This window comes from Rhinolophus ferrumequinum, chromosome 16 (assembly GCF_004115265.2).
Source record: "Rhinolophus ferrumequinum isolate MPI-CBG mRhiFer1 chromosome 16, mRhiFer1_v1.p, whole genome shotgun sequence".
Classification (NCBI taxonomy): Eukaryota; Metazoa; Chordata; class Mammalia; order Chiroptera; family Rhinolophidae; genus Rhinolophus; species Rhinolophus ferrumequinum.
This window is the reverse complement of record NC_046299.1, coordinates 15090472-15117609: the sequence shown is the minus strand read 5'-3', so window position 1 is coordinate 15117609 and position 27138 is coordinate 15090472. Positions and strand designations below refer to the sequence as shown.

Here is a 27138-nt window from a genome sequence, read left to right as displayed (position 1 = left end):
TTCCTTTTTTGTTATGTGCTTGACCAAAGTGTTGCTCCAAATGGCTAGGCCCTGATGCCTGTGATGCTGGCTATTTATGGGCTGGTGAAAACACAGTGTGTGCCAGTGGCCATAACCGTCGGCTTGGGGATCAATCAGACGTGGGTTTTGAATACTGGCCAACCTTAGGCAAATTCCTTGACCTCTCAGAGCCTCAGATTCCTTGTCTTTAGAAGGGGTTAATATTAATCTACTTCATATAGTGGTTGTGAAGATTAAATGCAGTATCTGTCAAGTACTTAGCACAGTGGCTGGCATACAACGAAGCAGTCAATAAAGAACCCAAAATAAAAAACCTTCCCTGGAGGGAAATATTCATTGCAGTATTTTACACACAGCCTATAAGCAATAAACTTTTGTGGGATATATATTGAATGAATGAAGTCATTTTTTCATCACCAAGGGTTTAAGCCTACATGCTTTTTTCCCTCTAGAAGGTCCCACCTCAACTTGTTAATACTCTGACACAGAAGTTTGGTAAAGGACTCGATTTTAGTGGTTCTATAATAGAGCCTGTTGAGATATAATGAAAAATTCTTCTTAGCATTATGCTAATCAGTTCAATACACAGCCTTGTCAATGAAACCTAATAAATTCTCTATTGTATTTAGACACAATAGTGGCTTTGTTTTATTCAATGTCATAGGGCTTGCTAAGAAAGGCAAACAATAGTGAAATTTTTTTTAAGGCATTTTACTAAAAGAAATCTCTAAGTGCATATTTGGTTAGGTACTGTCCTTCTAAGGTCAAATCCATATTTCAGTTTACAAAAATTGAATAATTCTTTACTGTCCTCCTCATGACAGTGACCAGTAATTGCCATATGATGAGCAAGATTATCAAAATCCATATTTATTTAGCCTTTTCTTTAACGTCAGAAGGATAGCATAAATATTAGGGAAACATTAGCTTTTTCATATCTTTTGTTTGTTTAGGAAGACAATAATTTAGGCTAAGTTTGGATCTTTCATCAGCCATACATCTCAAGTTTAGAAATAATACTAAGGTCGCTTCACCTTAAAATTCTGCCGGAATATACCATAAAGTCATCCACCCCTTTTTTGTAATGCTTTTCTCCATTTGTTCACTAATTCCCTTGTTTTAAGTTTCATTAATTTCTGCCTCTAAAACTATCAGTCTCTCAAATGCAGGGCTCTTGTGCTTTAGTTATTCAGGAATAAAATGCCTCCATCTTTTTGTCTGCTTCACGATCTGAGGTAAATTCTCCCCCTTAGAGTTCAGAGTTTTCTGTAGATCGCTCTGGCTTGTTTGTATGTGTTTCAGTGAAATTTTATTTACAAAAACAGATCACAGTCTGGATTGGCTTAAGGGCCCTAGTTTGCAGACTCCTCCTCTAGACCAGTGGTCCTCAAAGCGAGTCTCAGGGAACCAGCAGCATCGGCAACATTTGGGAATTTTTTAGAAATACAACTTTTTGGACCCTACCCAAGACCTACTGAATTAGAAACTGTGAGTATGGGGCCCCGGAATCTGTGTTTTAACACTCTGGCTTACTTTTGTTTATTGATTGATCTGTGCCCCATCCACTTCAACAAAAAAACAGGTGTCTTACAATCAAAGATCAGGTAGGTAAATTTTTCTGCTCTTGGCAGAAAAAATTAACCCAGGACAGAGGATAGAAGCCAAGGAGTTAAGGGAAGATTTGGGTGGGGGAAGGGGACAGTTGCTATATGAAGAAATCCTAGAGCTTTGTTTTAACAATTAAGGATTAAATTCACCCAGAGCTTCAGACCAAAGAAGAAAATATGTTGAATTATATAATTTGCATTGCTCAGTAGTATAAAATGAATTATTTCCTGTACTGTCAAATTTTTTTTTTAGATCAGGAAGGGGAGGAAGTGTGGTGGTGATCTTTAAATTAGATAAGCTAAGAAATGTGATGAATCCTTTTCTTGGTATCAGCTTGACTAAAACAGTATAGAAATATTCCTTGTTTTATAATTTCATAAGTAAATCTTTTGAGTACCAAAGACCCAGAGTTAAAGGGGTAAAGTTCTATCTGGGAGCTAGATATGTAGTACTAGAGAATGTTCAGGAATGAAGACCAGCAGTCCCTAACAAAGAGTTTAATGTGACTTCTGGACATTTTTAAGAAAATACACGTCTGAACCCCACTTCCAGCTATTCTGATTTAGTCAACCTCGAATGAGGTCCACACAACTCTGTTTATTAAAAGTTCTATACATGTGTCTGGTCCAGAAACAAAGAAGCACACAGCCAGATGAGAATCTTTGCCATTGACTGTCCCCTTCAAATTTCAGTCATCTCACTCAGACTTGTAAAGGAAATAAGTGGCAGAGATTCCAGATGGAGAGCATTAGCTGAAAGCTGACAAGTAGGTATTCTCTGTTGTCAGTTGGAAAAAGACCCCAGTGCTGTAGATCCAGGACAGCAAATACGTCTTCTGCCCTGTGCCAACTCTGGTCAACTTTGATTGCCTGGGGCATTGCAAGGAGAAGGGTAGTTGCAAGCAAGCCATGTTCGGGGGCAATGAGATTGATTAATATCTGCTGGGTGTATGGGATGGAAGAGTAGCAGTATATTCGGCATATATGTGTTCACTTTGCTCTCAGGACTAGCTATGAGGATAGATGACATTTTGTTGGAAAATTAAAGAAACTTATTTTGTCCCTCTGAATTTTAATTTCCAAACGTTGATTTCTTTAATTTCCAAGCCACTTTTAACATTAGCCTTCTCACTTTCTCAATTTTTCGCCTCTAAATTTCCAACAGGATTTCCTGCCTATTTCTTGAATGCTGATCGTCTTTTAGGTCAAAACTTTGTGTTTCCTTATGCTCAAACTCAGCAGCATTAATGTTCCAGGCCTCTCTTCTTCCTATAACCATTGTCCTGTGTTTCTTCAGACTCAAGAACTTTTTTTTTCCATTTATTCAATACAGGCATAGCAGGGAGATATTGCAGGTTCAGTTCCAGACCTCCACCATAAAGCAAATATTGCAATAAAGCGAGTCACATGAATTTTTTGGTTTCCCAGTGCATATTAAAGCTATGCTTACACTCTAGTCTTGAAGTATACAATAGCATTATGTCTAGAAAAACAATGCCTTAATTAAATGCCTTAATTAAAAAATTATTGCTAAATTATTTATTGCTAAAAATGATAACCATCACCTGAGCCTGTTGGGAAAATGGCACCAATAGACTTGCACAACACAGGGTTGCCACAAACCTTCAGTTTGTAAAAAATTGCAATCTTTGTGAAGTGCAGTAAAAAGAAACACAATAAAATGAGGTATGCCTGTATATCCGTGCTCTCTCTTCCTGGTTTAACCTAGGTGTCTGCTTTCAGTGTGCTTAGAAAGGTCGACATAATGAGAAAAATACTGTATAAAACATAACATTTTAATTTATAAATCAATGAACACATTGGTTGGTCCAGCCTTTGAGTTAGGATATAAATTAGACTTTTTTTAAAAAAAATATATAAATTGTGTAAGAAGACGGTAACTTCTTCCAGATGAATTCTAAATATATTGCATGAATCGGTAACAGCTTTGTGGCCTCCTACCTCACACCATAAACAAAAATTAAATCAAAATGGATCAAAGACCTAAGTGCAAGAACTAGGACTATAAAACTCTTAAAAGAAAACATAAGGATAAATCTACATAGCCTGGCTTTGGCAATGGATTTTTAGATGTGACACCAAAAGCACAAGTAACAAAAGAAAAAATACATTTGACTTCATTAAGGTTTAAAAAATTTGTACATAAAAAGATGCTATCAAGAGAATGAAAAGACAACCTACAGAATGAGAGACTGTGTTTACACATCACATATTTGATAAGGGTCTAGTATCTAAAATATATAAAGAACTCTTACAACTCCACAACAAAAACAAAAGCCAATTTAAAAATTGACAAATGACTTAAATAGACACTTCCCCAAAGGAGATATACAAATGACCGGTAAGCACTTGAAAAGATGTTCAACATCATTAGTCATTAGGAAAAGCAAATCAAAACCACAATGAGATGCTACTTCACACCTACTAGGATGACTGTATTTAAACAAAACAAAACAAAAAGAAAAAGTAACAACTGTGGCTGAGGAGAAATTAGAAACCGTGTGCATTGCTGGTGAGAATGTAAAACGGTACAGCCACTGTGGAAAGTTGTTCTGTGGTTCCTCAAAAGATTAAACACAGAATTGCCTTATGATGCAGCAATTTTGTTCCTAGGCATATAGGAACAAAAAAATTGAAAACAGATATTCAGACAAATACAGGTGCACAAATGTTCATACCAGTACTGCCGTCGGCAGCCAAAAGGTAGAAACAGCCAAGATATCCATCAGTAGATGAATGCAGCAAGCTGTGCTTTCTGCATACAAGGGAATATTATGCAGCCATAAAAAAGGAATGATACCTGCTGCACCATAAATGAACCTTGAAAACATCAAGCTAAGTGAAGGAAGCCAGTTCATAGTTTCAAACTGATGGGATTTCAGTAACTTTCAGTATTTAAACCTGAAAAGCACAATCAATGTGTGTCTATCATTCATGTATTTGTACACTGACGTGCATCTATTGCCACATACCTGAATCAAAAGGAGAGAAGTCATTCCATCCTTCAGGCCACCATTCCCTTCTAGATTCACTTCAAACTAAAAATAGAATTAAGACCAGAACAGGATTGCCAAGGCCAGTGATTCTAGTATTATGTTGTATTCACATATGATAGTCAAGATTCTGTGGTTTTATTTGTCCCTGTTTCTATTTCAAAACACTGAGTGATCCCCTATGAGGCTCTGAACATGGGTCTGAAGCCAAGTAAATATATTTTATTCCATAAATGTATGTGGGGGAGGGGTGTTGGGAAGGAAGTTGGAATGTCATCTTCTGATTACCTGCTTTTTATAGCAACAATGATCAACTCAAATATATTAAATTTTTCATCTCCGCAATCGATTTGCTAAGAATAACAAATCCTCACTTCATGAGGTATCTAAATTTCTAATCAGTATGTTATATACCTGAGACTAATATAATGTTGTACGTAATTGAAAAAAATTATTTAATCAAACGAAAAAAATTACGGATTCACTTACCATTGTGAATGGAGATTGGAGAAAGGGGCCAGTGGAATGGGGGATTTTACAAGTTTATGTGAGAATTGGCCTCTTATTTTTTTAAAGAACAAAAATATACTGAAATCAAAAGGTTTGGATAAGAATATAATAGCTCTTGGACGTTTTTGCTGTTTGTATAATTTGCAAAGAACAGAAAGTTGTTCAATCAAGATCGTGAAATCACAGCGTATTTCTCGGTAGGGTGCTGTGATTCTTACATGGGAACGATGTTCAGGAAGTGTGGAGTGTCTGCTGTCCAACTCTTGCCCTAGTTATCACAAAGGCCTTTCTTGGGCACTGATGTTGTAAATGTGTACTGAAGTATTACAATGCCTGGTCACCCACGTTGTAATGCCTTTTGGACAGGACACTGTGAAATTTATTTCCGTTTACTGCAAAGATCACTGACTTAGAAGTCAGATGACAGGTCGTGGATGCAGTTCTGTTGGTACTTGGTAATATCACCTGGATGATCCTCCCCTCTTCACCCCCCCGAATCCCTGCATCCTCATTTGCTCATCTGTGCAGTTACTCTTAAGGCTCATATTTCTTCTCAAAATCTCTACATCTATTATTATAAATTTATGGAAGACCACCATATTTTCAAACTCAGTGGTTCCCACAACCAAAAATTTCCTGAGCACCTGCATATGTCAGGCATTGCCTATGAAAAAGCTGCATATACTAAGAGGAATAAGAAACAGCCTCATCTTTAAAGTAGTTTACAATCTAATGAGGAAGAATGTACAAACAGTCACAAACTCAGATCCTGCAGCAGCAAAGCAGGAATACAAATGAGTGAAACAGGTCAAGTGAAGAGGTGGCAAACTCCACAGTACGTGGCTGGCCTCATATTCCAAATTTCAAAAGAATCTAGAAGTCCAGCCTTTTATATGAAATCTCCTTTAAAAAAAAAAAAATGTGGTTGTTGCCATCCAGCTCAGACATGCTTAAAATTGTGTTTCATAAAAACAAAACATGTTTGCTAGCCACATTAAGTTCCGCGGTCCACCCAACAGTGACTTCTGAATAAGGAGATAATTAGAACGTTATACATTCAGTGATAGAAATGTGCACAGTTCACAAAGAGTATAGATGGCGATTAACTCTGCGCATAATGATTTCTAAAAAGCCTTTCTGATGACTTTCTAACCACTCGTCAGTAGTTTACGGCACTTTTTGTTTTTGAACGAGGAATTCATTCCACTCCGAGGTCGGGATGATGCTGTGCTCATCTCCCTTGTCTGTTAAGTAAATACATGTTTGGTAAATTCCACAAGTGAGCCTTTGGGATGTGTTTTGACAGTTTTGCCCATTCAGGTTTTCTGCCGCTTCATCTCCCGGCTTTTACATTCTTTATTGTGAAAATGGGATGTCTTTCCTGGGGCTCCGGTCTTGTTTCACAGAATAGAACAGCTTCATTCTCATTTTTGAATGGAGCTGTAATTAACATGGTTCCTTTTGTTTAACAACCTCAATTTACATGTCTTTTTGCATCGTACCTGTTCATTCCAGAGCGTCATTATTGATAGCACCGCTTCTTTGACTGATGTCTGAGGGCTCTGGGAGTAGTGTTTGTTAATATCTGCAGCAAACCAGGCAACTAAGGGGAGGTTCTGCTACTATGACTTTGATGAAAGTAGCACTGATGATTTTTTTAATTGTTTAATAATAGATTTGATCATCTTAAAGCAAAATAGAATATGTGCTCGCTTCGGCAGCAGTGCTCGCTTCGGCAGCACATATACTAAAATAGAATATGTACTCACCTGCTAAGGAGGTAGAATTAAATCATAATTGCTTTTCAAAAGGAGAGAGAGAGAGAGAGAGAGAATGAGAGAAAGAGAGAAAGAAAAGGAAAGAAAGAAACCCAAACCCTGGGCACTCTTTTGTCTATTTCTGCTAAGAATGTGTAAGTTTACCTTCAGTTTATATGAATGTATAATTTCCTGTAATAATGTCATCATCAAAGTGCTTGTAAATATTTTATACTCCATAGTAAATGCAAATGTCTTCAGAGGCCAAGCGGGCTACTGTATGAAGCAGTCCAGTGTTGCAGACTTGGGCAAACTGGAGAGGATATAACCTGCTTGAGAGCATTTAAGATTTTTTGTTGTTGTTTTTTTACATTGTTGGGGAGGCATGGGTTGGGAATACATCTGTGGGCCTCATTTGGCTCTTTGTGCTTTAGTTTGTTTAAATTCTCTATAGAGGAAAAGAGGCATTAAGATTTTATAGTCATGGAGTCCTAATATTTTAGAGCCAGAAGGAGCGCTAAAGATTATCTAGTCTAAGACTGTCATTTTACATTTAAGGAAACCAAGGAGCACGGAAAGGAAGTGTTTCACCTAAATTAAACCCCAAATGAATACTTATTTGTTTTTTTTCAGTGGGTCTTAAAGACAAGGGGAATTTGGAGATCCTTCTAGAGATGGTATTTCTGTACTCTCTAACACAGTAACCATCAGCCACATGTAGTTACTGAGTACTTGCAATGTGGCTAGTGCTATGGAGGAACTGAATTTTAAATTTTACTTAATTTTAATTAATTTAAATAGCCCCATGTGGCTAGTAGGTACCATACTGAACAAAGAAGCTCAGGGATTATAATTTTCATCCCTAACTTATCACAGCCTATCTTGAATAAATATTATGCTACTTTACATATTACTTAAAAACCAGTCAGGAGCATACTTCTATTTACCTACTTTCCATATTTTGTGCTATGGTTTTCATATGTTTAATTCTACATGTGTTGTTATTATTTTTACTTTATTTGGATCTAAGTTCTGTAGATCCAAATTTTCGTCTACTATCATTTTCCTGCATCATGAAGAATTTCCTTTAACATTTCTATGGCTCTGCTCTGCTGGATAATTCTCTTAGTTTTCAATTATCTGAAATGGTCTTTGTTTCACCTTCATTTTTAAAGGGTATGTTTGCTGGATACAGAATACTAGGATGACTTTTTTCCCCAGCATTTTGTTATGTTGTTCCATTGTCTTTTTGCATTGTTTCTGATGAAAATTCAGCCCTCATTCTTATCACTAGTCTTCTGTATGTTTTTTGTCGTTTTCCTTCTGACTGCTTTTAAAATTTTTTATTTATCTTAAGTTTTTAGTAATTTGATTATGATGTAACTGGGTATGGTTTTGTTTGTATTTATCGTGCTCAGATCTCATTGAACTTCTTTTATTTGTGGGTTTACTTATTTTAAAATAAAATTAGAAAAATTTTGACTATTATATCTTCAAATATTTCCCCCATCCTGTTGTTTCTCTCTGAGAATCTCTCTTTTTGGGAATCTAATTACATGTATGTATGACCACTTGTTATAACCTCACAGATTATTGATGCTATATTCTTTCCTCTTTCAGTTTGGATAATTTCTATTAACCTATATTCAAGTTTAGTGGTTCTTTCTTGTATCGTGAAAGACATTTTATTTGGTCCATCCAGTGAAGTTATTTCAGATGATGTAGTTTTTCGTTTTAAATTTCATTTAGTTCCTTTTTAGAGTTTCCATTTCTTTCCTGAAAAACCCATCTCTTTATCCATTATGTTTACCTTTTCCTTACATTCTTTAACATAAGTATAATAGTTGTTTCATATTTTTAATCTGCTAAATCTAATGACTAAGTCGTCTGTTGGTCTGCTTACTTAGGCTATATTTTCACTTCATTATTCTCCTTTTCCCCCCCTGCTTCTTTGTGTGTCTTATAGTTTTTTTTTATAGTATTCTAGACATGGTGTAAAAAAAGAATAGTAGAATCTGAAATAGAAACATTTTGAATTTATGTTCCCTGGAAGTATTTTATTCTATCTTGTATTTGACTAATGGACTGATCAGATTCTTCCCAAAATTAAGTTGGGCTGGTGCTAAGCTGAATCTCTAATTAGATTGGATTCATCTAAGAATAGTGTACCCCAACGTGTGTCTATGCTCCTGAAAAAAAAAATTGTCAGTATTTGATCTGGGAGTGGGTTGGTCTGCAGTTTCCCATATTTTTTGGTTCATGTTTCGACTTAACTCAGATGGTGTCTCAGAATAAAGCACTATAAGAATGTGTGGGAATATATGATTTCTCTTTACTAACCAGCCCCTCCACTGCCTCTTCCTCGGCAGGTATAGAGACAATTATCAGACCAAGTGATTTGTTTTTGGGTTTAGATCTCATGTAGATTCCGTTCTGTCCTGTAAGCTTACATTTTCATATGATATTTAAGTGATTTCTCCTCGTCACTGAACAGTCTTTTAGTGAGACACCAGAACTCAGACCAGGCACTTGCCACAGGTGTGAATGTTGCCACAGCTCTTCACTCACATGTGAGATGCTTGCTTCTCTCTAGAATCCATCAGAGCTTCTTTGCCTGCACTGGACTTCCCCTGGACAAGAATGGTAATTATTTTGTCTGGGTTTTCCTTGAGTCTATGAGAGTAGTCATTGACGTCTTTCTGCATTCTAACTGGAGGCAGAAGTTCCTCACATGTCTTGAAATGTCAAGTAATGGAAGATAGTGAAAGAATTGCCTTTTCCATTCCCCCACCTTACCAGGTGTCAGGAATTCAAAAGACTTTTCATGTCTGAGTAATCTATATTGAGGATAACCTGCCTACCCAGGGCATGGTATTAGAGTCATCGTTCAAGAGGTGTGCTGAATACCAAAGAATGGCTGACCCAACTACTCCATGAGCAGCTTCCTCCTGAGAAAGCTATATATGAATTCCTTTGCTTCCCAAAGCAATTAGTTTTTACTCTTATTAGACTCAGTGGCCAAAAGTTCCCAAGCCATGTCCAAAATTCAGTACTCCAAATTGTTAGGAAATATCACAGTGTTTTTCATCTGTCTGGTTGGTGTTCTACTTCAAAAATAGCTCTCTTACTTATTTATTTGCACTCCTGGATTTTGCAGAAGTCCCCATATGCAAACAATAGCTGGATAATTTCAAGCACCTTTTACCTGTTACTAAAATTGCTAATGAAGTTTTTGAGTGCCAGAAAATAACCCTACTGTCTCTTAGCTCTTTAAAGAAGACTCAACTGGTTGTTTTCACTTTTAAAAATAATTTGTTGGAAACCACATCCTTGATAAAGCTTATAAAAAGAAAGTTAAATATAAGTGTACTGAGGAATGATCATTATTTCTGGTGAGTGCACTGCTTACAGCATAATGGCTAAAATCCTTCTTTAATATTTTGAACTTATCAAAGGGAACATTTTTCTGGTGATATATTTGATGCCTTTGCCTTTTAACCATGTTTATATTATAACATGATGTGAGTGTTAGTGCTATCTTCTTATAAAGAATATTATACTTTGCTCATCTCTAAAATACAAGTTCAGTATTTTTTTTAAAGTTCATTCAGGTCAGCCTTATGATAGTTCAGTTGGCATTATTATTTAATGAATGGAGAGCAATGATGCTTTCAGTGTGGTACAAGCTCCTCAAACCAGGTCTTATCTTTTGTGATGCCAGGCCAGTCCTTCAGGAAGTATCTGGCTCAATTTATAGTTCCTTGTTTCCTCCCACATTCCTTTATGGGGAAGGAAAGTGTGGAATGCCTATTGTATTACCCCCACCCCATGTATTGAAAAGGAGAGGAAATGTTAACCAAAATCCATTTTGCAGTTTGTGACCCAACAAAAAGGGCCATGGATCAAGGATATGATTCATTCTGTGTAATTGTGAAAACAAAAGCTCACTTTATATATTTGAATGCCATACTCCCAGGATGATCCCCATGACCCCAGTGGAAAGGATAGAAGAAGTGCAGGAAGGAAATTTCTTCCCAGGAATCCATTTTTCATGCTCATACTGGGATGTAGAATTCCAGCGTACAGCATCAGTTTTGATTTTCTTTTATGCTGCCTATTGTTTCTTACTCTCAAGAAGATCCTCGCACAGTCAACAAGTTCAGTATTTATAAAATTTGTGATTTCTCAAATTATTTCAATAGAGGAAGGATGGCTATTTCCATTCTAAAGGCACTATGAAAGTTTAAAGAACTGCGAACTAGACTCAGCACATCACATCTGCATTGGTGTGGACCTAAGAGCTTGTGTTCTTTCTTTATTGATGCTTCTTGGGTCAGTGCTTACATCTTAAGTTAAATTATTCAAGAAAAGTAAACCTAGCAATGTTACTAATTATGCAATGAAATAATCCCTAAATGTCTAATGCTATTCTGACCAAGGACAATCTCTTTTAAAAATAATCCCTTCTTATTTGTTGTCTTGTTTTATTTTGGCTTGATTAGGGTAGGGGAACCCATAATGAAAAAAAAAATACATAACTTTCTTTGCATTAATTTTTTTCATTCCATAAGAGTGAGCTTATGTTTGGCCTGGAATTTCCTTTGTTGGGGTATTAAAGGTAGCAAGTAAGCAATAAAAAAAAAATAATGCTGTTTCCAACAAATATATGATATTTGTATGTTAAGATCAGGATGTGTACATTCTTGCTAATATCTCTTCTCTTGCCAGATGGGGTTAGTTCCTTGGATGCTGAGTTATTTCTCAAGAGGCAAAAAGATTGAGGGAGGGACTTATGACTCCTGAAAAGGCCTGAGCTCTTTACCTCTTGTTCCATTGATTCCTTCAGTAGCAGACTGTAGATCCGTTCACAATTGAATTTTTACACTGGCAAACCTGATAGAATTATGAATCTGTTTACCTGCAGTTCAGTGGGTACTTCTCCATTGCCGCACTTGATATACTTTGAGGGAGCAAGAATAGATCACAAACCTTTGATCTACTCCACTTTTCACTTTATTTCATTTTCTCATTGCTTTATTCCTTCTACACATACTTACTGGGAGCATTATGCTGGTGACAGACACAATGATAATAATAATAATAAAGTAGGAGGAATAATCTCCTACTTCCTATTCTTTCTATTCCTAACATATTATAATGCCATCAATCTTGATAGGAGAAAATATTATATAGATAGCATTCTGCTGAAATAATTCCAGTATTTGTGGTGTTCATTGTTATTAGAGATTTTAAGTTAAAAATGAATTAAAATTGCTCTGCTTGTTGATTAAAGGAATTCACTGTAATGGTAATACCTAATAGAATGACAAAAGTGAATATTGTAGCTGTTATGCAGTAAAAGAAAAAACTTCAACCCTAGTTGTGTCCTCCTCCTCAACCATTGATGTTATCTTTTAACTTTTATGATGCCTCAACTGGGAACCACATATCTTCTTCAATTTTACCATCAGGATAAATTGCATGGAGATAATAATAAAAAGCTAACATCGATCTTAGAGGAGATACTATACTAGAAATAATTTTCCGTTTTATAGGTATCAAAAAATATATTTATGTTACTGTATTTAAGCCTTTTTTTATTATTTGGATTTTTTATCATGAAAGGAATATACAGTCCAGTCCTTTTTCTGATGTGCCATGAAATACAAACTCTAATATAACATTTCCCCTTTAACTGCTAAATTTTCAAAACTAGCATGGAAGTTCCTTGAGCACAAGGGCTTGATCTTGTTTACTGGCCATGTCCCAACATCTATACCTGACATAGTGTTAGGGACTCATTGATTATTTGTTGAGTGCATAGATTCTCATGAACTATACAATTACATGCATTTGTATGGTACCTTACAGCTTTCGGACTTTTTTATTTAGGTTATATCATTTTGCTATAACAATAATTTTGTGAGAAAGGTAGGACAGATGTTTTATTTTATGACTAAAATTGCAATTGAAGTGGGTTAAGGCAGACTTGGAGTAGGAGAGGGTCATCGTCATAATAATCCATTGGGTTTTGTTTTTTTTTATCAATCATCATTATTTAATAAACTTATTGTTATAGGCCAGTCACTGTGCTAAATATTTGAACTGAATTATCTTACTTAACCCTTACAACTACCCCATGACACCGAAATATTAACACCCCCATTTTAGAGATGAAGAAAATGAGGCACAACAAACTTAGGTAACTTGCATGAGGCCTCACAGCTAGTGTCAGCACTGGGGTTTCGGCTCAAGCAGTGTGAATTCACAGCCTAAGCACTCAGTATAGCTTAGCCACAGCTCCACAGTTGCTCGCATGTCCCCCTAAAACGTTTGTCAGTATACATACATGAATCAAATAACTACCATGGTGATTTCTTAGTAACTTCATTACAATTATTTGCTGTTATTGTAATAGATGATGTTTGAATTTTTCTATTAGTTTATAGGCCAGAGATGATTGTTGTTATAGGTTATGGATACAGAGACAATACAAGAGAAAAAGAAATGTAGAATAAGGTAGACAAGTTGCCAAGATTAGAAGAGAGGCAGATTGTCATTCTTCTATTATAGAATAAAGTACCTCCCAGGTGACGATGAATGAGTCTGGAAAAAAAATTTATTTAAGGCAGCTGAATATGTGTCAGGTCTTGTAAAAGATTCTATAGTATTGTTAAAGATTCTACAGTCAGGGGAGAGTCAACCAGTGCCAACCAAATGGGGTGATCACGGCAGGGGAAAAACCTCATTGGTACTCAGCAGTGTGGCTTTTTAATGAATGATCCTACCTGCCTATACCAGTATAAATGTTTGGAAGTTCTCTCTCCACTACTTGTTAAGGACTGCACCTCACTCTGACTCAAATATCCACAGTAGCTGACAGCACATTAAACAGACCCTTGCTTTAAGAGAATGGAAGCCTACAAATAGTTCCACTACTGGTAAGCTGCAGTAATTGACAGTATGAGGATTATTTATGTGGGGTAAATATATTAAAATCAAAACTGTTCTAAATGGAGTTTACTTACATATGCAAAGCAATGTAATAACGAGGTAGGAAAGGCAGAGTAGAATCATTAGCATTTATAACCTGTAAAGCCAAAGGCTACATTTCATGATGGTAATAGAGAGACCATTGGACCCAGCCTCTATCCTGGCAAATAAGATGCTGAGGTGGCCTTGGGCAAGTCACATCACCTCTAAATTATTCTTGCCATGTTGGTCATGTTCTATAGGTTGAATTTTAAATCACATCACATCATACCTAAGATAAATTGGTACATTTATCAAGTACTTTTTAAATATTTTTCAAGTACATGAATTGAAATCTGTGTCTGATGTATAATGTACACTTATTTAATATTAATTCTGTACCCATTGTCGTTTTGGTACATCTGAAGGTCATTCTCATATCCAAAGTCATCTTTCCTTACTCAGATTTTCTTCTCTGTAGAGCAAATTGGCCAAGAGATGTTGGAAAACCTCAGTCATGACAGAGAAAAGATACAGCGAGCACGTGAAAGAGTAAGTAGATGGGATACAGTCTTTTCACAAATTCAGCAAATGATAAGACAAAAATCAAAGGTCTTGGGCACATGTGCAGAGTAACAATTACATAGCTAGACGTGTTATATATTAAAAATGGCTAGGTTGACAGAGGGATATAGGATCTGAGGAGAGGGGGGAAAGAGTGTGGGATGGAGTAAGAATAAGCTGACTCTTTATGTCCCCATCCTGAAATGCCCCCACATACATTTTTTATTTAGCTCTACAGCTGAGAATAAAGTCATTGAGGGAGATTTTGGAGTATGTCAGGTCTTTTAGAATGAAATCTAAAAACATTGATCTCATCTTCCCTCAGATCATTTTGCTTCTATTTATATTACTTTGCACATTCATAAATTGAAAAAAAAATTACCAATATATATTAAACTTTGTCAGCCTGTGAGACATTTACTTTTATATCCAGTTGAAGTATCCTGTTTAAAGCTCCTGGGATTATCTATTATATGTGATTTTCTAAATCTAAGAATTTTCAGTGATTGTATAGGTGTCAAAAATGTATTTTAGTGTTCTTAAGCATATTTTATGAATTGGATTTTCTGTCATAAAGGAAGATTATTGTTTGCCAGCGCACTTTTAAAATAATCCAATTGCATGATGTGGTTTGATTTGGTTTGGTTTGGTTTAGTTTTAATGCTTCTCTTCTTCACCTAGCTTCGAGAAACAGATGCTAACTTGGGGAAAAGCTCCAGGGTTCTGACAGGGATGTTGCGAAGGTAAGAGCAAGGTAGGGACACATCTTCCTCTCTCTCCTTTTTTTTAAACTGTGTTTTTCATCTCATTGCACCTGGGGATTTTCCAGGCATGCAAGTTTCTGCTCTTAGTACCCTGTGTCAAGACCCTTTTGAAATGACGGAGCACTGATATTAACTCTTGTTTGGACTAGGACACATACTGAATACCTTAGATTAGAGAGAAAGTTTGAGCTAGGGGGATTACCTCAAGCTATGGAAAAAATTAGGGTTAGATATGAAGTGTTTTTTCATAGCCTGAGGAAGGCCCCATGGCAGGAGCCAAGTGATTTTATTTTCTATTTCGATAGCCTCTTTCTTATAGAGGGAATGCAGGCTTGCACTGTCAGGAGTATACCTGGTATTAGCTTTGCTCTCTGTTGCCTTGTTTTCATTTATTGTTTTAAGAGATACTGTTTGGGGAAACATTTCGATTTTATGTATACTTAAAGATGGTTTTTAAAATGTAAAGAATATCTGAGTAATCTAAATTCATATGTGCACGCAAACACATGTTAATGTTTTATACGTGTAACTAATCTTTGATTGATGGAGACTATTCGGGAAAGTGTGAAAATGAATGCGTACAGGTAATATTCTATATTCTGTGTTTTTCAGAGGGGAGTGAGAAATGTTTTCACTGGTCTGAAAATTGGAGCCATTTTTAGCTTAGGTAGATTCAGCATGGAATTATTTTACATTCAGAATCTACCAAGTAAGAGTATCACCTAGCATAACCTTCAATTTCAAACTGTGGATAGAAATGTAAATGGGGAATGTTGAGAATCACTGCTAGAATAACTTAATAGGAATTTTAAAGAAGGGAATCGATTTGAAAATGAGTAAAGTGCTCTCTGATCATGTATCCATATTTAATAATTTGCTAAGAGTATGTTTGCTCCGTTAGAGATTCATTGCATAAGAACCAGTCAAAGATAAGGTTGCTGAGTCTGCAAGGCCGATGCGATTTCTCCATCAGGCTGATCAGTAGCAAGTCTTAAGTTCCTGGGACCCTTTCATCCAACATTGACCTAACTCCTCATGCCCCTCCCTTTCCTGCACAGACAGTCGCAATTCAGAACCATAAACCACCAAATTCTCTGATTAAGAGTAAAATGTAAATGACCTAGAAAAACTGAAAATCCACAGAGAAGTGGCGATTGAAAGGAATGCTTCAGTGCCTATAGACAATAAAAAAGGAAAAAGAGGAAACAATCCTCTGGCTTCCCTGAGAGGCCCTTGCGATGTGAGCTGTAACGAATATTCTGCATATGTCTCCATTTTGTCAAATCTCATTAAAGAGTCCTCCTGCTTTATGTCAATTGAGCTGTCCAGAAATCATTCATCATTTTTAGTATAAGAAAAAAATCATGCGGTTATTTAAATAATATCATATTAATGTTAAAGTTCAGCTGTCATTTAATGGTATGGCTTAATCAGATGTAGCATTTAGGAAAAATAGTTTATCCGGGCTCTATGTGGCTTTCAGGTTGGCAGATTCAAATAAGGATTTATGAGTTTCTAAACCAGTGTATTTCTGTCCGTGTTTCTGCTTGATGTACCTCACCCTTTTGTGCAGGACACTGTAGACAGTTATTTCAACAAATAAAGCATCTCCTCATATTGTGTTTGAATAAATTTGCAAGTCATTCAGAGAGGGGGAAGCACAAACCACTTCTGCAACCTTTGACTGGGCTTCCTATAGGGAAATCATACTAACGTGGTTGTTTTAAAAGCCTACTGTAGAAAATGACTCTGCTGAAATCTACATGGAGTTCTCTTTGTAGGCAAACTCAGTCAGTCACTGACTCATCTCCTTTTGGGATCTGTCTAGAGTATGAACAGAAATAAAAATCCCCAGATGGACACCACCTTGCTATGTCTGAGCCAAGGAAACTCTTAACTCCACCTGTGCAGAGTGGGGATTGTGTTTTTTACTTGGCACCACTGGAAGCTTGGTTCCCAGTTACTGGTAATCAATACTGTAACCTCACTGTGTTCTTTGGGAACCAAATGCAGATGGCTTGTTTTGTTTTAGTTTTTAATTACTACCCCACATGATATACAGTTTCTCTCGGGAAAAGGCAAAAATGTTTTACCAACTTCTTCACTTCATCTTCCATTATTCCCTGGAAAAATAGTCTCTAGAGAAATGGAACCAGGGTTAATGTACCAAAGTCCTTGATTTAATGCTCTCATTTCCCTTCCTCTGTTCCATCCCCCCCATTCACGTAGCATTCACTTCCTTCACTGGTAAGATTTTTTTTCAGAAATAGAAGTCATATTCTCTTATCAAAATGGCATGGCTACATCATGTGTCAACAGGTGCTTCTGATTTAAGAAAAACTGTAATATTGAACTGCGTGCTCATCTGTCACCTTCACACGTGTACAAAAGAAGTGAAGGTCCTCTTTGTGCAGTGGAGGTGTTTGCCTGCATACTACATAAGCTTATTTATTTTCACCTGATAAATTCTGTACGATCAAGAATAGGTAAATAGATACAATGTACCAAATCAAGGAATTGTTTCATTTAAAAGGAAGATTACTGAGTGTTTTTTAATTTTTTAAACTTAGATTATTTTTAAATTTGCAAAATGAACAGAAAAGGCATGCCATGGCCCCTCATTTGGATTGTTTTACCTATATTGATTAAACTGTTGTGAAGACAGGTGAAACCAAGGTTTTATCAGAGCCAAAGTCTGCACATAAGTCCACCTGATTATGTGTAAAACCAAAAGCAGATTAGGAAATAAAAATGAATAAATGGCACCCACTATCACTTATGCTTTTTAATTTTTTATTAACTTCAGATGAGGTTTAAAAAGAATCTGTCGCCTTCCTTCCTTCCTTCTGTGCCCTCTCTCTCACTCCTCCTTCCTTCCTCTCTCCCTGCCTCCCTCTTTCCCTCCCTTCCTTCCTATTTTTCCTTTCTTTTTTCTGCTAGTCACTTCCTCAGTAAACATTTAATGCCTGGATACAAGGCCTCGGGGAATCCTCAGATGAAACCAATTTGATTCTTGCCTTCAGAGTGCTTCAATCTAGTAGAAAATATGTGCATATAAAATGCTGTGGGAATTCATAAAATGATTTAATCCTCAAGGAAGCTATGGAAGATTCTGCAACTGGTCATTAATTAATCCTTACTGGTCATTAAAAAGGGTGTCAGAAAAACAAATAACCAGTAGAAAATATGATTTTAATAGCTATAAAACCAACGTTTGGGGGACAATAGAGAAATAGAAGATGATAGGGAATCATTAACAGCAATAGTTTTGAAAAGAACTAAAGTATGCAGAAAGTGAGATAGCAACTGAGTCAACCAACATAAATAAGTAAATTATTCTTCCTGTAACTAATAACTACTGTATTACCAAAAGAAAACAAAGAAAATTGGTTCATTGAAAATTATAATAGTAAAACTTGACATCGGAATACAGATATTGCTGATTTCCTGTATTTGTCTTCTGTCTTGACGTAAGATGCAGAGCTACCTAGGGATAATTCCTGACTCGTTCTTTAGACAGAGCTTAAATAAAGTGGTATTCCGATACTAATAAAAATGGTCGTGACACAAATGACCATTTATGTGGTGACTGGGGCCAAAGAAATGGATTTTTCGTTGACTTTCACAAAATTTCATTATTATATTGGTTATCTTAAACTATCACAAATAGCACTGAGAGGCTTAAATATTGGTCTTCGTATGTTTGCACGTACGCGTATGTGCAGGTTTTTGTGTTTTTTCCTATACATTCGACTGGGAGGTTTTACTTAGATCAAACGGTGCTGGCAGTCAGTAAAAATGAAAATAGAAGTTTTCAAGATTTTCAGTCAAAAAACAAAGGACATCATGATTCTGTCTTTTTACCTCTGAAGAGTGAATAATTTATTGACAATAGTATATTTGTTTCTAGAAGTATCTAAAGGATTCCTTAGGAATATAACACAGTTATAATATGTCCACTGACATAAGTTCAGAGAACATTTTAACCAATTTATGTTGGCTCATTGACTACATGTATAGAGTTGTCAAAAGGCTTACGAAAAGAAATGGCACATGTAATATTTTTCTTAAAAAACACCTTTTTCTGTATGGTTACCTTAATATCAAATAATTTTCTCTTTCCCACACACTACCTGTATTTGCCCCTACTATTTCCACGAATTGAAAAAATAAATCAGAATGTTTCCTTCAAAAAGTGACATCTGTTTACCCTTCCAGCATGCAGGTAGTCACTTCGTAAGCATGTAGCTGGTGAGAGGTCCTCGTAACTAATCTGTAATATAAAGAAAGCAGATGATATTAAATGCAGTTGACCTAGCTAGCACCATTCATCCATTACTATTTAATACACAGTATTTTTGTCAGAGCTACTTCTGAGTCTATCTGGAGAATAATTGCCACCTATTATTGCTATCACATTTTACATTTTAAACATGGTTTTGTTGCCTTGGTAGAGTGACAGGTAAAAATCTGGAAAACTTAAATACGTATACTGTCAGAATAATTCCTAAGGGTAAGTATACCAGAAATACCAATGCCAGATCTATAAGCAACAGAAATATAAATTTTTAAATAAACAGGTTTATTCTTAAAGAAATAGGCCATGACTGGATGTTTTTAAACCTTCTTTAAAAATTCATTTCTTTTCCTGTCTCATTTTGCCCAGGATACACTTTGTTATATTTTAATTGTTCTTATTACAATGTCTGAAAATTCAACAGTAGAGAGTTTTCAAGACTTGTGAGAAAAATGTCCTTGAGAATTTACTCTCAATTTTTACGCTCTGAAAAATGTATATTCTCTCAAAGTAACTTACCTTTACATTTTTACGTTTCTCTGTTTAACTCATTTCTTATTCTTGGCCTATTTTTACTAGTGAAGACATGGGCCCTGACCTGAAATTAGTATAGCAAAACCTTAACCTCTATGAAATTCTTCAGCTTTTAATCAAATGCTTATTCTCTCAGAATAACATGATGGAATTTGCTGTGGATTCTTTAGACTTAGATTTAGGATCTGACTTAGAATAATCCCACAAAGAAAACTTTTTTTTTTTTTTTTTTTACATCTTGGTCCTTTTTATGTGAATAAATTTGTTACTGTACACTTGACTTATCTTTGTCCTGTGGCCTCTTCAAGGCTGACATGGGTGATGTTTTTATGAAAGTAAAAAACAGCTTTGGATTTCATCGTGTTAGGTGTTTCTCTTTAGTAACAGTCTTTAACATATTCTAGAATTCATAGAATTTAACAATTCTATGTAGCTTTAAACATAGAATTTTGGTCCTGTGTCAGACATTTGAATACAGCATCTAAAGTTATCTATCAGTGATAACTCTACAGCTGCCCTAAGTGTGTGCCTGGTCCTACCCATACTTTACACATATTATCTGATTTAATCCTTGAGAACCCTGTGAAGGCTGCATCATATCCCCATTTTACAGATGAGAATAACAATGCTTATTGAAGTAAACTATCCACAGTCACAGACATGGAAAAGTGCAGAATGTATATGTTGCCACATGTAACTAAATAGTTCAAGGGCAGAAGCAACTTCAGGCACAATGGAATGTAAGTAAGGGTTCAAACAGCCTCATCAGGACTGGGTCCTGCTTTTTGGTCTCTCATCTCCGCTCTCTTGTGTGTGGGTTCCATCCTTTGTCAGGGTTTCTCCTTGTGGAGACACAGCTTTTGGCAGCCCTCCCAGTGATACCCATGGAATATAGTGATTTTTTTCTTCCCAGTAGTCCCAACAAAAGTCATAGCATAGAGTCTTACGGTTCTGGGTGGCTCCGGTTAGGTAAAAATGCCATTTATCTGTGATCTGATGTTTTAGACCTGGGACACGGACTGATAATGGACAAATAATAGTTCCCTCAGAAAAATCTAGGGCTTTTACTAAAAAGGGGAATAGATACCGGGTGGGCAAAAGCAACAGATGTTATCTTCAAAAATGAACAATTATCTATACTCTGGATCTCAGGTGAAATACCACTGTCTCCATGAAGCCTTCGGCAGTCTCCCAGCCAGAAATGGTCTGTCTTTACTGATACTTCCCCGTAGTTTGCACTGCTCGTGCTTTCCATTGTGTATATTGTAGTTATTAGCAGCTATGTCTGAATTTTCTTCTAGCCTTTTTCATCCCCTACCTCATCCCCAAAAGGATTTTACACAGCTCCCCACAATATGGTGTGATCTGAAATAAATCGGGGAGGCTATCTAAGTGAAAGGGAAATAAAACAAAGCCAGGGAATCACTCAGGTACCCCAAAAGCATGGACTTTCAACAGACTCCTGTGCAGATACCCAGACAGGTTGAAATGTCCTACTTGAACACAAAGCAAGAAATACAGTCAGAGGATCAATAAAAGTGTTTTATAAAATGAAAACAACAATGTTATTAGTTATTTTCAGTCAAGCGGAGCCTTTCTTGCTACTGAGATGGGCCATTAGAATGGCTACTGGGAGGTGGTGACAAGTCTGGCACATCCTGCCCTGAAGGGCATGAAGAGTCTCTGTGTGACCAGCTCTCTTCAGGGCCCTTAGCTCTGAACTGGAAGGTGCCCCCAGTCAGGAGCCTGGTCACACTTAGCACAGGGCCGCCTTGCCCTGGTATAGGCCTTGTCCGTGTGTAATCTTTGGAAGGATGACTAAGAATAGGTTCAAAGTTGCTATCTAGGTTCACGTGGGTATAATTTCGTTGAAACCCTGCAGCTTTTTCTCTATGGCATTTTGGCTACAATGTAAACACGTTCATTCAGAGATAAAAGAAGTGACTTTACAATAACAGAATATTTTTGTCCATTATTTAATCACAATAGAGAAGCATCTTATATTTTTCTCAGTTGCGAGCCACAATTTGACCTAATTCTTGAATTACCTTTCTTTTGTGATTCTTCCTTTTTTCCTCAGGATACATGCCGTTCTCTAATGCGATGTAGAATAGGAAGGGTGCCCTTTCCCTTCACCATCAATGCCGTCTTTGAACACAGCCTTGAGCTGTTAACTAGAAGCAGGGAGCCCTAGGCCTTCCTTATAAACAAGGAAAGGAGCCTTCAGCCCCGCTTGTAAATGGCTATGTATTACCATATCCCATCACCAAACCACGTTTTACAACCCCAGGCCCCCACACCATTACACCACTGTCTACTCCGCTGTTAAGTTAGGGAGGCCTTTGGCCATCTGTTTCGTTAAATGCCAGAGGCAGTGAACAATATCTGAACTTCATAAAGTGAGTGTCAGGGCTTCTCCCTGCACAGATCTCCCCCTTCTGCTGCTGCTGCCACCGCCACCGGCACCACCGCCACCACCACCACCATGTTTTTTTGTTTGAACGCTCACATTGTAAAGTCATGTATTCACACATCAATTTTGAAAGGCTCACTGTGTTGTAAGATGGGACAAAGCGAGCTCAGTAACAGCTCATGCGCAGTGCAGGTGGTCGAGCTGCCACCCAGATCAAAAGTCAGACAACTGTGAATCTTCTTTTGAAAGTGCAGTTAGGGAGACAAGGCAAGGCTTATCTGCACAAACAAGAACGAGTTATAGATATACATCACAAATGCAGGAGGACAAAAAGGGGTTTCATAATCTTGCAGGCTAAGACAGCTTTCTAATGCTGACAATTCTGAGGGTCTTTCTGGAATATATAGCTTGTTTGTTGGTTGTTTTTTTCTTCTTGGTTTCTTCTTTTTTTGTAAAATTAGTCTTTTATTGTGCGGCGATTGATAATTATTATTTATGCTTTGGTACTGTTCCGAAAGTAACTAAGTTTTTTTTTTAAGCCACCTTGGGGGCAGGAAATGGCTCCGTTTCATGGTTGCATTTTATTTTTCAGCAGCATTTAAGGACAGACTCCTATTTATACCACACAAGCAGTTTTGTCTGTTGTAAACAAAGTAAGTGGCTGGGAATTGTGCTTTCCCAGAAATGTTTTCCAGGGAAGCCATAATAAGAAACAACTGTGTATATCTTGAGAATTTGTCATCTAGGTATTAAGAAAGAATTCTTTGCTTTTATGGGGGAAAAATACTATTTGTAAAGGAATTATGTTCAATATCCAGAAGTATATAATTCAAGCATTTGTTAAATGCTAAAGTTTGGCATCTTGCTTGTATTAATTGAGTTTGTTTTCTTCCTTTTTTTTTTCAATTGTCTCTAACATTTTTTTTTGACAAGAAAGAAGTTGAAATGACAGGAGGCATAATCATTTTTAACTCAATATCCTATTTTAAAAGTTAGTGAGTTGTTTTGCAAAGTTATGTGAAGAACTTTGAAACTAAATATGAATATCAATGGGGAAATGCCAGAATGGTAAATTTTACAAAAATTTTAAAAAGAGGGTTGACAAGTCTTGGAATTATGAAAGAACAGCACCCAACTTTGCTTTACAATTATAGTTTACCTAGGAAACACACTCTTCTTTCCATCTTCTAATGCCTTAATGATTTTGTGATGAAGAAAAACAAAACAAAAAAAAAACTATCAGCTTTTCAATTCCAAAATTAGTTAAAAGTATGTGGATCAGGTCTCCAAGTGCTTTCATGAATCCACACTCTCTGTCTCAAGGCATAGGGTGGTGGTCTCTATCCCGGGGTTGGCTTCACAGAGTCTCTGAACCACTGGAGTTCTCTGAAAATTTGTGTGTGTGTGTGTGTGTGTGCACGTCCTTCTGGGAATTTTCCATAATGTTTTTAAGAGTTCACGACCAACTCCAAAATAGTTGAGAAAGGAGACAGAACTGTGTACAATGTCCTAGCTAAATACCTCTTAATTAGTTTGATATTTTGCCTTATTTGAAATGTGTTGGCCTACCAGAAACACTTATTTTGAATTTTCCACAAAGTTTAACAAGAAACTTTGCAGGGATACCTTCTTTGGGAAATCAGATCATTGATCAAAAATAAGTCCTTAAAGACAATCATAGCAATTAAAATTTATACTATAGGGCCTTCTGGTTTGTATGGCCCATTTGGATACATAATTTTATTTCATGTAATCTTCATAAGGACTCTTTGAATTGGTATTGCCATTATTATCCTTATGTTATAGATAATTGAGACCTACAGAAGTTGAGTCTTGTCCAAGGTCATTCTACCAAGGTGGAGCAAAACTTGGACCAATACCCTGATTTTGGCCATAGAAATCATGTTCTTAGTAGCCTCTTAGCAGAAACAATAGCAGCAGTCTTCTTCAACAGCAAATGTTTAATTATTATTGTGTAACAGGGAATATGTTAGGCATCAGAGTTTGAACAAACTCAGAACTCTACTCCCAGGTAGCTTAGTATTTTTAAGAAACAATAATACCTAGTGTCTTGTGAGAGATAAATGCAGTAGGCAATGGATGACGGGAAGAAGAAATCCCTGGGGCCTACAAAGGAGATGGCAGGTATCCAGGCCTAGAAGTTAGTGCCTAATTCTTAACCTACACATGGGACACGCTGCTTCCTTTTTTTGGGGAGCTTCAGGATATAACTCCCAGTAGCAAAATTTGAATGTTGGGGCATGGTGTTAGAAAGATCTAATAATATTTGTCCACAACTGTCTGAAGGGTACGTAGGAAGTTAACAAACAACTTAATTGCACCTGCTCTTAAAGTAAATATCCAAAAGCTTACTGAGAATTTTTTTTAACTGCAGTGGAGTTAAGATTTGCTCCGAACAAATAAGGAAGGCTTGAAGTCATCTAAGCAGTTCTAATTGTAAACAGTTATGAAAAACGTTTTCACACATTTTACCCCAATTTCAGAAAGATACCGAGAATTTTAATGTTCTTAACAAAAATTGCATATTTATAAAACTTTATGGTCTCTGAAATTATCCTGCATGTTGATTACACTTACTATACGTATGAATCATGAATATATGCAGAGAGTATTGGCAGAGTACATGGATTATTTTATTGTGGCCTATTAATTATTCAATAAGTGTATCACTTTAAAATACTGAATTTTTTCATATATTCCAATTAAACCTTTCTCATCAAATGGGCTTATAGAAATTCAGTTAGTAGAAAACTTGCCCAGCCAATAAAAGCATTCATTTTCTATTATGTATACATGATCTGAAGCCCTAGCCTTTTAGGTCTTTTAATCTGTTTGTTCAAGGCCAAGCCATTTATGTGGATAATTTTTAAAGCTTCTGTATAAAGAAAAAAAGAACATTTTATTTATTCACTGGGGTTTTTATGTGCCTTGAAATTGCATAGATAAAGTATTTTCAAGCTCATGGATCTAGAGGAGATAAAAGGTCTCTTATTTTATAAGGCTTTATGTAAGCTTTTCAAATGTACAGTTTTCTCGTGGCTAGAATTTTTAAAATAAAACATTATTTCACTATTATAATTGGAGTTTGATGTGGGCATCTTTTTTCTTCCCTGAATTACATGTTAAATTATGTGTTTAAGATCGTTTTTATTACGTTTTACCTTCTGGGTTTTAATAGTTCTCTTGTTGGAGAAATTAATTTACCAACCTTCATTTTTAGCATTGGGCAACTATTTAATACGACTAGGAATGTAAAATACCAAAAAAGTAAACAAAAATCAGATTTAAGAGACAAAAAGTGAAAGCTACAACTTGGTTCTACAACATATTGGTATGAGGATGAAAAATTATTTACCTCCCTCTCCTTAAGCAATTGTGCTAAGCCTGGTAGACTGGGAAGGAAAAGAAGAGGCGTATTTTAACTCTCAGGCAACTGGGCCCAGGCCAGATTCTGGATGAGTATTAGCTGCCCTTGGCTCTGCCATGACAGGGCCAAGAAACAGCTTTCCCTGGCTGGAGCATTCCCAAGCTATCACGGCCATCAGACAGGTGGGGAATAAATATTGTAGGATGGTGGGACATTTGAAGAGCAAGCTCCTGATCCCCAGGACTCAATTTGGAGAGGCTTCAATTGGAGCAAACAGGTGTTCCTGGGAGGAACTGTCCTCAGGTGGCTGGGGGGTGCCATTCTTTCACACACATAGAAAGTCCCCCATTCCTCTGCCTGCAGGAAAATTAGAATTAACTACAGCTTTTTCTTTTGAAATGGAAAAAGAGAAATAAAAATATGGCACCAGATTTTGGCTCCGACTGGATTTCCACAGAGCATGTAATCTAGGATGGAGGATGAGAATTTTTGAAACAAAGCACCCTTGTAGTTTTCAACATTGGACATGCTGTAAAAACTGAATGAATGCAAAGCATCTTTTTACCAAAGACTGTAGCTATAAAATGGAATAGGCTTTTCTTCTACTCCTCATTTGTTCATTTTTCAAATACTTATTTTGTGAGCACTTGGAATTTTCTAAACACAAGGCTAACTGCTGGGGATGGAGTGTAAGACAGAAAAAAGGCCCTGCCCTGAAGGGGCTTCGCCTAAATTGTGATAATAGTAATTGGTTGGAACATGAATTGAGTCATCTTTGGGAAACTATGGATCGTAGTTTCTGGCATCAGAAAGATTTCTTTTCCTGTGATGTCACCATATTGAGAATATGACTGACAATTTTTTTTTTTGAAGGCATTCTTTTTAAATCACATTTTTCCAATAAAATATAAAGTAGTAATATTAATGGAAATTTTTAGAAGAAAAACAAATTGTTTTTAATCCCTCTACCTTGATACAAGCTACTCCCTTGATACAAGTATTCGCTTCCTGTCTTTCAGTCACGATCTATGTATATTATGTTGCTTTTCTCACTTAATATTGTATCTTAAATATAGTTCTGCAGAGTCTTCATAATTGTATTTTTTCCTAATTTAAAAAATCTAATAATAATTTTTTTTAAAGCTGTTGTTTTGTAGGGGAAAAAAACTTGATCAAGAAACAGGGAAAAAGTTATCCATAATCACACTGGTGTAAGAGAACAACTGTTAAGTTTTGGCATATTTCATTCCCGTCTTTTCCTATGTATTTCATTTATATATTTGAGATCATACCACAT

At 36.3% G+C, this 27138-nt stretch overlaps 1 protein-coding gene across 4 annotated transcripts in view; it reads left to right on the top strand.

Moving 5' to 3' along the window:
• Positions 1-27138, top strand: part of VTI1A (vesicle transport through interaction with t-SNAREs 1A) — a 327917-nt gene that overhangs the window by 184903 nt on the left and 115876 nt on the right. For 2 of the 4 annotated variants that reach the window (XM_033130109.1, XM_033130110.1), the window contains 2 exons: positions 14363-14433; positions 15127-15188. In XM_033130109.1, coding sequence (XP_032986000.1) covers positions 14363-14433; positions 15127-15188 — 133 coding nt within the window. Of the gene's footprint in view, positions 1-14362; positions 14434-15126; positions 15200-27138 lie in introns of those variants that run through there. The other 2 variants (XM_033130112.1, XM_033130113.1) reach the window with 2 other exon arrangements.